This window comes from Melanerpes formicivorus, unplaced genomic scaffold (genome assembly GCF_026170545.1).
Source record: "Melanerpes formicivorus ecotype bairdi unplaced genomic scaffold, bMelFor1.0.p_v2 SCAF_32, whole genome shotgun sequence".
Lineage (NCBI taxonomy): Eukaryota > Metazoa > Chordata > Aves > Piciformes > Picidae > Melanerpes > Melanerpes formicivorus.
Window position 1 is genome coordinate 7,114,761 of NW_027142384.1, and position 10,439 is coordinate 7,125,199.

General features: G+C 48.3%; 1 protein-coding gene across 1 annotated transcript; it reads right to left on the bottom strand.

The window, feature by feature from the left end:
• Positions 1 to 2,608: 2,608 nt before the first annotated feature.
• Positions 2,609 to 8,426, bottom strand: MYC (MYC proto-oncogene, bHLH transcription factor). The gene is made up of 3 exons (XM_068155542.1): positions 8,136 to 8,426; positions 6,512 to 7,214; positions 2,609 to 5,486 (listed from the first exon to the last, which is right to left on the bottom strand). Exons 2-3 carry the CDS (start codon positions 7,197 to 7,199, stop codon positions 4,930 to 4,932), a joined length of 1,245 nt encoding a protein of 414 aa, XP_068011643.1. The 5' UTR covers positions 7,200 to 7,214; positions 8,136 to 8,426; the 3' UTR covers positions 2,609 to 4,929.
• Between the last annotated feature and the right edge of the window lie 2,013 nt (positions 8,427 to 10,439).

Genomic DNA, 10,439 nt, shown 5'->3' on the forward strand with positions numbered 1-10,439 from the left:
TCTCTTCATCCATAGCACTTAATCCTGCAGTTATTCTGGGGTTTGGGGTTTTTCTGTTTGTGTTTTCTTTGTTGTTGTTGTTGTTTATCCAACAGGGAAAACATAATTCCACTTAATTGTAACACAGAAGATTGCAATGGAAATTACACAAGATTGCAAGAAAGATTTTGCCTTGAATGGAAATATATTCAATATAATATTTGCCACAGCAAGATCTGTAGAGAAACATGCACAAAGGGTGAGTTGAGACACCAAATGTAATCACTGTAATATTTAATGTCAGGAACCAACCTACCCAACTGATTTCTCCCTGACTTGTATAGAACAAGGTATAACTCTACAATTCATATACTAAGCCAGAAACATTGCTTGTGGGAATAAGATATCTTGACATCAGAGTTATGCATCTCCGTTCTCAGCCAACAATTTCCCCATGGGTTCAGGTTTGACCATGCCAATATACCTCATAGCTCAGGCTCCCATGCATTACTTGCATCTTGAAGCAAGTCTTGCTCAGTAACTACTAACCTTTAAATACGAAATGGTATTGGCAAGTGGTAAATGAAACTTTTTCATATGCACCAACATTTAGCCCTAAATGTCATACTCTTTATTATGAGGAAAAATAACCTACCTAATTTCCTAGGAAGATGGAGCCTAGACACACTTAAGAGACTAGATGTTTGGTATCTGTCGTGTAGTCAAGAATTGGTAAACAGGGTTTATTGTCACCGTTGGGGCAGTGTCTCACCCAACCCTGTACCCATTTGGATGCACAATTACTGCAACTCTTCCATTATGTGCATTATTTGCATTGCTGAGTCCACTGCCATCAGCAAGGTGCTCCAAAAGCTTGCACCCTCCCTTCACCCAGTATCTCTATAGGAGGTCAATGGCAGGATTAGGAAGAAAAGCCTTTTGACTTCCTACCTGTTATTCTGAATCTTTGATAACATTCTCACTGTTGCCTGTCCCCACTGACTCTATAGCTACACTCGAGATGAGTAAGTGACATGAAGGTAGATAAAACCTGCTGAATGTCAAAGCTTTTGTACTGGAAATGAAATCTGGTTTCTGCAGCTCATCTATCTTATTTCTTTTTTTCTTTTTTTTTTTTTTGTAGGCAAGTATATGCCTTGTCTGTGTGGAAACCTTGAGGGGAAAACAGGGATTAGTTTTCAGTCATCAGAATCTTTTTTTCTGAAGCTCTCATAGATGTCCTTTTAAAATGAAGAAATAGCAAACCCTTAAGCTAGGAAGTAAATCCTGCGTCTCTTCCCAAGTTGCCTGTGTTAGAAGCAGCCAGTTCCGTTTCTCTAATAATTTATTGGCAGATGACTGTAGCACAGATCGATCAAAAAGAAAAGAAGTTAAAAACTAAATATAGCCCCCAGTGTCTTAGAAGACGGTTCATCTCTGTAGATGAAACAGTCACCTCTACCTTCTGCTTTGAATAAACTGAGATTTTAACTGAAATGACCTGGCTTATTTCCAGTTTACAGTAATTGTATTCCACTTTTCTGAAATTCTTCTCTAAAGATGACTCTTGACGAAATGTTTATCATCTCTCAACTGCCTGCAATGGTTGCAAACTGCTACAGAAGCAAGCGTGGTTTAGGCAGGAGCAAGTGAAATGATTTCTTTATAGACAGTGATAAAATTTTCAAGAGCATCTCCACTGGCATGAATCTGTTTCCCTGGAAGAAACATAGAATTTCCACATGCTCTGATGGAAAAGTAATCTGTACAGATACACTGAAGTGATTTAGATAATTAGTGTAATGAAAAGACAGAATGTATACACAAGAAAAGAAGAAAGCAAAAAACTCAACAAAACCTAGAAACATAAAAATCAGTATTATTAAATAAAAACACTGTGGTTATATAACAAAGGCAATTTTATTTTCACCTCAATAGTTTGTTTCTAGTTTCCTTTGATGCCTTATTTTGCTTAACTTTTTTCTGGAAGAGAAGTAGCTTGAAATATCCTGTGAAAGTAAAGGAGCAGAGAGATGAAGTTAAAAATGCTCCTTAGATTTCAAATACTGTTTTGGTACAGCTGTTTGGCAAGCACTGTAAATACTTACTGCATTTATTTCAAGGTTAAGAGTTTTTATAAGCTTATCTCTCTAATTGCTCCAAACCAGCAGCAAAACCCAACCCTTTCCTATTCATGTACAATGCATTACTGCATCCAGCCCAGCAACTCCTGTGTCTTCAGAATGTCCTAACCTCTTGTGCTGAGACAGAAAGTAGAAGCCACCCTCCTTTTTATTGTAGCAGCAATTTAATGATCAGGAAAGGTTTCTGAACCCTGCACTCCTAAGATGTTTTGAATTTATTTCCCCCCCCACCCCCCCTACATTATTTAGGCACTTTGCAATCCTTCAACAAAGTAAGAAATGTCATTAAATGTCATTCCATAAAATCATACCTTTTTAGAGTGACAGTTTGTGATAATTTTCATGATCTGGTGTGTTCTTCCAGCAGGAAAACTGATGCTCAATTAAAAGATGAGAGTAAGAAATTAAATAACTGCAAGGATATCCTATTCATCAAAAGGTTGAGCACTTTCTGCAGACACAATAAAAAAAACAAACCAAAACTGTTCTCCAAATGATTTAAGAAGCTGACTAATAAGGAAAAGTTTATTAATCATTTTAGTCTAATCTCATTTAACGGGAAGTGAGGGGGTTTTGCTAACACATGAAACTGGGATCCAAAGGTGACATTTTTCATAGTTCATGGATGGATCTGCAGCTCTCAGTTTGTTTCAGAAGATGGGGATGCAGTTAGAAATTCTTAAACAGCTTGCATCTGTTCCAAAGTAGTATCTAAAATAGCGTGGAAGCCAAAAGGCAAATGAGTTATAGCACCTGATAAAAGGTAAAACTTTACTGTTATTCAGAGCTGGAGGTTGTTCTGATTTGCAGTTCAGAAACACTGAACAGTTTAATGTCACATTATTCTTTTTCCTCATAAATGAATACCTGAATTTCACACTGAAAAAAGCAACTGCAGACCACTTCTATAGACCCCAATACAAGCAGACAAATTGAAGAAAAAAGCCTTGTTTTCCCCTGCTTTTCTAAAGTTTATTTGCTTTTGTCAATAAACCATTCCATCAGATGGGATATAGACTCTTACCTTCTTTGGGAAGCCCCATATGCAAAATTGTTTGGGCGGTTATGCTAGGCTTTGCAGGGCGAAAACCCTTGGCCCCATCCCATAGACACTCACACTGAACACTTCTTCCCACTCCAAATTAAAAGCCAGAAAAAATCTGAACCTTCAGTCCCAGTTTGGCTGCTGGCACTTGTGTTACTTGGCTTCACTGCTCCTCCAATGGTTAGAAGCCATATATGTAAATACATATTTAACAGGAATTATGAAAATCATCAAAAAGTGCCAGATTCAACGTTCTATAAAGGACCTTCTTTCTTCCCCCACATCAAAGGGCTCATTGATTTCTTCTGACCAAAGTAGAGCTAAGTGTGAGAAAAGAGATCAGAAAAAGATCAAATCTAATCTTAGCAGCTGTGCCAATCAAGTACTTTATGGCCCATCAAAAGCTGATCACAAGACAATTCCTGAATGTAGTGTTTTAGTGTCTGTCAAGTGTTGGAAATTTCTCCACTTGAGAAATAGTTCTTTTCCTTTGCTCTTTTGTTGTGTCCTTGACCTTAGCATTCTTTGAAATCTCAGCAACTATTCACATTAATAAAGTGTTAAGGTGTTTGACCAGGAAGATCAGCTCTGCTGGTTTCAACATTTAAAAAAAAAAAGGGAAACTGCTCTGTTGTTTTAACTACTTCAACCTCACCATCTCAGTTTATTTTCTTATCCCATTCAACTTCTGCTCAAAATCAAACAGGAAGCAATTAAGGTGAGCCTACTACAAAGGAGCCTTCAAAACACATAGCTGGGTCTCTAGTGCAGAATAAAGGTCATGCCCCAAAACTGTAATCATACATACGTGGCAGGAATGCAGAGCCCATGCACTGGGGTGCCTGGTGTAAAAATTCACTGCCTTAATTTTCAGCAGCCAGATGACCACAGCCAAGACAGATAGCACTACAATTGCCTTCATAGAGGCACTTCTAGCAACACTAGACGAACCAACAAAATGCAGTCAATCAATTACTTCATCCACTTGAACTGGTAGAAGAGCAGGAATAGAAAACCCAACTCCCTGCTAAGCTGCAAGACTATCATTTTCTCTCACCTCACTCCCCTTTGACTTCTGTCAAGGTCATTGCCACAATGACAAGGAGAGGGATGTCATGGAAACAAGCATCTACTGACAACAGAAGGAGACAAAGCAGTCTTTACACAGGATTTAGCTAATTATATTTTGGGCAAATATTTATTTATCTAAAAACAAAATAAAAATCATTTCAAAAGAAAAAATGTATTTAAATAAAAAACAAAACTGTGAAATGTTATGGCACAGAAGTTCAAGACAAGTATAAATCCAGTTGCCACAACTGTTGTGTATTAATGTTGCACATTTTTTTTTCTATAAAGGCTTTATTAAAGGTATTTACATGGCAATAAGATGTGTAAATATATACAGCAATCTGGGGACGACTTTTGTTTGTTTGTTTTTGGATTCTCATATGAAAAAATGCCTTAAATACAAAATTTTAAAAGAAAAAACAAAAAACGTTGAAAAGTTCATCCCCAAGCATGAAGAATGTCCCATCATCCCTTATGCCCAAAGTATCAATTATGAGGCAGTTTTGAGGTTCTGGCCAAACCCTTGGGAGATTCAGCCAAGGTTGTGTAGTCTCAAGTTAAATCGCACAGCATGCAGTTGCAATAGTTCCATACTCAATGGACTGGTGTAGTTCATGAGTGATATTAGAAACATTAATGTCTTATTGTTTCAGTCTAGTTTGGGTTATTCTAAGCAATGCCCAAGAGCTCCTATGCACAAGAGTTCCTTAGCTGCTCGAGTTTGTGTTTCAACTGTTCTCTCCTCCGCCTCAACTGTTCTTTCTCTGCGATCAGTCTGTGCTCATCTGACTGGATGGAAAGAACATACTCTGTTGCTTTTTTCAGGATGACAACCTTGGGTGCCTTTTCATTGTTGGCCACATCAGGTATCTGATCACGCAAGGCAAAGAAACTCAGCTTCAGCTCGTTTCTCCTCTGGCGCTCCAAGACATTGTGAGTTCGCCTCTTGTCATTCTCTTCCGAATCTGATGTGCGGGGACTTGAGCATTTGCGGTTGTTGCTGATCTGTTTAAGAACTCTGCCATTGTCCAACTTTAGCCTTTTTGCAGCTGGGTATTCAACCTTCGGAGAAGCGGCATAATTGTGCTGATGGATGTTGACATGACACCGTTTGAGAACTAGTGGGCTGTGGTGGGGCTTACTGTGCTCTTCTGATGTGTCTGTGCTGGACTCTGTGCTGGATTCAGATTCATTTGCTTCAGCTAATGTAACGACATCAATTTCCTCGTCCTCCTCTTGTTCTTCTTCTGCAAGAGGGAAAAACAAAAAGAAAGGTTCATAAACTAATCTGTGCAAATACTCTACAGACTACTCTATAAGGGAAGGTTACTCTGATCTGCACAGTGAGGAACCCATTGACAAACCCTTCTTAAACCCATTGGATACTGTTGGAACTCCACTCCCTGGAAGTCATTCCTTTAAGGAAGCACAAGACTTCATATGCAATAGGACACAGGGACTGTGCTCCAAAGCCTGGCTCCCTGATTTCAAAAGTTGCAAAGATCTTGCGTAATTTTGAGGAGCGCATGAAAGATAGCAGGGAAGTTTAACCTCGGTTGTCAGCAGTACAGCGCAATAAAGCTCCCAGACTCAAGCTGCCCTTAATTAAGGATTTAGAAGGCTTTGGCCACGCCTCAAAAGAAAGCTTACTTAACACACATGTGTATTCAGAGACGTTTTCTGAATCTTTCTTGATCTGCTAATTTGTGGAAAATCCAAGGGGGGGCGGGGGGGGGTGGGGGAGGAAGGGAGGGAGTGTGGAAGGGGAAGGTTGTAGGGCTTTGAACAGAAACTCACTTTCAAACTAAATTTACGAGGGCGCAGATCACGCTGTCAAATACCTACAGAAGCATTTCTAAAACTTTCCCAGCCCCATTCACTCCACTGTAGTCACTTTCACTAGCACCTCCCTGACTGCACATTTCCCCGCGGCTCTCGGGACAAAGTTAACTCCTTCCCAGCACACGGGTGGCACCGGCAACAGACTTCACCGAGAAACCGTGCTGCGGAGCAACTCTGACCCCATTATGAAACTTTCTCCCTCCCTCTCCTCTCTTTTGCTCCTTTTACCCGTGGAAGGAAAATTGATCTAGTTTTCCAGAAAATAAACTCGTCAGGAACCTCCCCATGCCTCGCTAACGTGGCATTTAAAACAGCCCATGCAGGGAAGCGGTATGAGGAAGGAAAGAAGCGAGTAGGGGGGCTGCCCCCTGCTCTCTCAGTGGAGCTCCTGGGTGCACTTGGTACTTCTTACGCCGTCCTCCCCACTCACCCGAGTCGCTGCTGGTAGTGGGCGGCGTGTCGTCGCCCAGCAGGGACGCGGGGCTGGAGCCGGGTGCCCCGGCTCGCGGGGCCCGCTCGCTAAGCGGGTAGGGGAAGACCACCGAGGGGTCGATGCAGTCGGCGGCGGCGGCGCCCAAATCGTGCAGGTAGAGGCCGGTCGAAGCTACGGGGGAGGCGGCGAGGCCGGGCGGTGGCGGCCCGCCGGGCGGCGGCCCGGGACGGGCGGCGGGGCCCCCCTCTCGGCGGGCTGCCTGGTAGGAGGCCAGCTTCTCAGAGACCACCTTCTCCAGCTTGGCGGCGGCGGAAAAGCCGCTCCACATGCAGTCCTGGATGATGATGGACTTCACGAAGGACTCATCGTCCGGGTCGCATATGAAGCTCTGGTTGACCATGTCCCCCCCGAGGAGCTCGGTCACTATCTCCAGCTGGTCGGCAGTGGAGGGGAAGCAGGAGGCGGCGGCCAGGCTGGAGCGGCGGCTGGGGGAGAGGGGCGGCGTGGGCAGCAATTCAAACTTCTTCCAGATGTCCTCGGACGGGGCGGGGGGTTGCAGCTCGCTGCCCCTCTGCTGCGCCGCTAGGTAGAAGTTCTCCTCCTCCTCCTCGAAGTAGAAGTAGGGCTGCACCGAATCATAGTCGTAGTCGTAGTTCTTGCTGGGGAAGCTGGCGCTGAGCGGCATCGCGGCGGCTGGTGCCTGTGGGCGGGAGGAGGAAGAGGGGGGCGCCCGGGTGAGCCGCGCTTCGTCGGGGGGGGGATCAGCTCCCCCCGGCTTCGGCGGGGCCACCGGCCCCCCCGGCGCGCAGCGCTCCTTCCCGGCTCCCCATGCCCTGCCGGCGGGGAAGCGCGCAGTCGCGTTTCGTAATTAAAAAAAAAAAAACAAAAAACTAGGATAATACTGGAAAAAAAAAAAAAAATCGCGAAAGCCACGACCTCCCTCCATCCCCTCCCAAGCTGGTCAGGACAACCGGGCGGCACGACCTGATCTACCGAGGAGTCAGCCGCTGGCTCCCAGACCACCCTGCCGCTGGCCCCTGCCTCCCTCAGAGGGGCTCTCGCAGCTCGGCTCGGCTTCTCGTCCGCCGCCCCTCCGCTACCATTGCCGTGTGAGCACGGGGCAGCGCTCCGGCCGGCACTGAGCCCCTTCCCTCTCGGGGTCGGAGCGCCATCCCCGTCCCGGGAACCGGGCGGGAACGGGCTGCGAAAGCCGGGAAGCTTTCAGCCGACACCTAAGCTACTCCCAAACACCCACCTGGGCGTGCTGGCAAAGCACTAGCAAGGACCTTGGCAAACTTTGCCAAATCTCGCCATATATACACATATATACGCGTATAAGCAACGTACGAAAAAGCCATAACCTGCCCGCGCATACGCTGGAGAAGCGAATGCCTCCCCCACTTCCCCACAAAGAAGAACATTACAATCCGAGACCAAGAAAAAGGATAGGAAACGCGGGTGCCCCGGCAGAGGAGAGCGTCCCTCGGGAGGCACCGTCGGTATCCACATCCGCGGAGCTCAGCCCCGCCGGCAGCCCGGGTGTCACCAGCCCCTTTCAGTCCAAACGCCACAACCGCGGGGGATCATCGAGTGATGGGAAAAGCAGAGCCCCGCAACTCACCGGCTTCTCCAACGCGCCAGCTGCGAGACGTAGCGAGGCAATTATTGCGGGCGGCGTAGAGTACGACAAAATAAGAGGAAAAAATATATATATATAATAAAAAAATAATTAAAAAGGACCGCCGGAAAGGACGAGAAAAAAAAAAAAAGCCAAAACACCGGGAAAATGTAGATCTCTTCCACCACGGTTTAAAAAGCCCACACGGAGCAGCAGAGAGAAGCCGCCTTCCCGGCTTGCAGCAGATTATAGGATCCAAGGCAGCGCGGCGCGCTCTGTCCGGTACAATAGAAGTTTAGTTGCGTTCCTGCTTTAAAGCGCCGGCGAGAGGCGGGCGGGAGGTGCCGCGGGGGCGGGGGCACACCGCGGGACCCCGGGGCGCGCTCTCGTTGGGCGCGCCACCGCTCCCCTGCCCGCCCCCGGTCGCTGCTCAGGCTCTGAGTTCGCGCGCCGGGGAGAGCGCGCCGCGAGGGGGCGGCCGCGCGGCTCCGCGTTGTTCCCACCGCTCCGCCCCTCCCTGCTCGCTCCGCCCTTCCCTCCCCTCCCCTCCCGCCGCCCGGTGCGGGGCGATCCGCGACTGCGCTTTTGAGCCGGGGGCGTGCCCTCTAGCGCGCCGCGGCCCTTGTATTTATTTTACTACTTTTTTTTTTTCTTCTGGCGTTTTACTACGAGCCGCACAAGCAGAGGTCGGAAGTAAACATAGTAAAAAAAAAAAACCCACACCAACCTAGTAAGGATTAAAAGGCAGCACCTCGCCGTTCCCTTCCTCCCGCCGGCCTTCCCATACGGAGAGCGCGATGCCCCCAGATGGCGGCGGCAGGGGAAGGGGCTGTAGCCTTTCCAATGTATCTCCCCTCCCCTAAAAGAGGCTTCGACGCACACGGAGGGCAAACTAGTCCCAGAGGACGAAACGTATGGCCGGGAGGCAGCGGGTCAGCCTCTGGCTTCAGGCACAAAGGAGCGTGTGTTGCTCGGGCAGCCCCTGCCCCGGACGCCGCTTGATTATCCCGCTGCTGCCGACGCCTGAAGAAGATTAAACCGGGAGAAGGAGGCTTCGGGTTGGGGGCGGAGGCAGAGCTCTGCGAGGGTCACCTTGCAGCCACGCTTCCTTCGACGGTCCCCCAGTGATGCTGCTTGTCAGGCTTGTGCCACCCCCCACTCTGTCCCCATTGGCGGCCTTTTCACAACCCGCTCCGGGGTAACTCCCACGCACACTTTTGGCCATCCACGAGGGGTCGTGGAACTGCGGTGGCTGACAAGTCCCGACGGGGCACCACTCCCATTCCCATCGCGGCGAGCAGGAGGGTCCCGCCAGGACTGCGGCGCCGCCAAACGTTAACTGTCGGCGGCACGTACGGATACCTAGACCCACTGTCGCCGCCCTGGCGGGCGCAGCTCACACACCTACGATTCCCCCGCCGCCCTCCGGGGCCGTCGCCAGCCCCTGCCGTGTTGCACCCCGCGCATCCACGCCCCCGCCTCCACCGCCCTGGGCTCCTCACCCGCGGGAGATGAAGGGCCACTTCGAGGTGCCCCCAGAAGGCTTGCAAGCGGCTGTCCCGTTCCCCAACGAGGGGATTGTTCAGTCTGTATGTGTATTTATTTATTCCTCCTCCTCCCCCCAGCTTTTTTCTAAGCACAAGACAAGTACAAGCCCTGAGGAGTGATGAGGGGCGCTGGCTCACCCCGCCGGGAGAAAGAACACTCCACATCCCGGTGAGGCGCCTGCCCGCTCAGGGGGCGGCCAGGGTTTCCCACGGCCGCCGTCGCTACCGTGGGACCATCGCGCCCTCTCCCGGCCGGTCCGTGCCCGCAGGATCAGCGCACAGCCCCCCACCCCAGGCACCTGCGGCTGCCCGGACCCCACGGCGCGGATGAGCCTGCCCATCCCCATCCCACCCTCCCAAAAAAAAAAACCCCACACCCCAACCACACAAACAAACAACAAAACCACAAACAACCCACCTCCCTCTTTAAATAGACACCTCCAACCCCCTTTTTCTTTTCTTTTTCTTTTTATTTTTTTTTGTGTTGACCATTCCTGCTGAGCATTATTTCACAAATCACAGTCTTTGCAAACATCCATCTCGTTGCAGAGCAGAAGGCTGCAAGCAAAACTTGGACCATTTTCTCCTGTCCCGTGTCCTGCTGTAAAGGAGGCGCATCTTTGTGCAGAAACGATGATAAAACAACCACGACCCATTGTATAGTCATGATGTAGATGCTTCACTTACTGGCACTTCCAGAATTGAGTTTGCCCTTCTCAGAGATGGCTTAAAATACATCATGCTATTTTTACCAAGCACC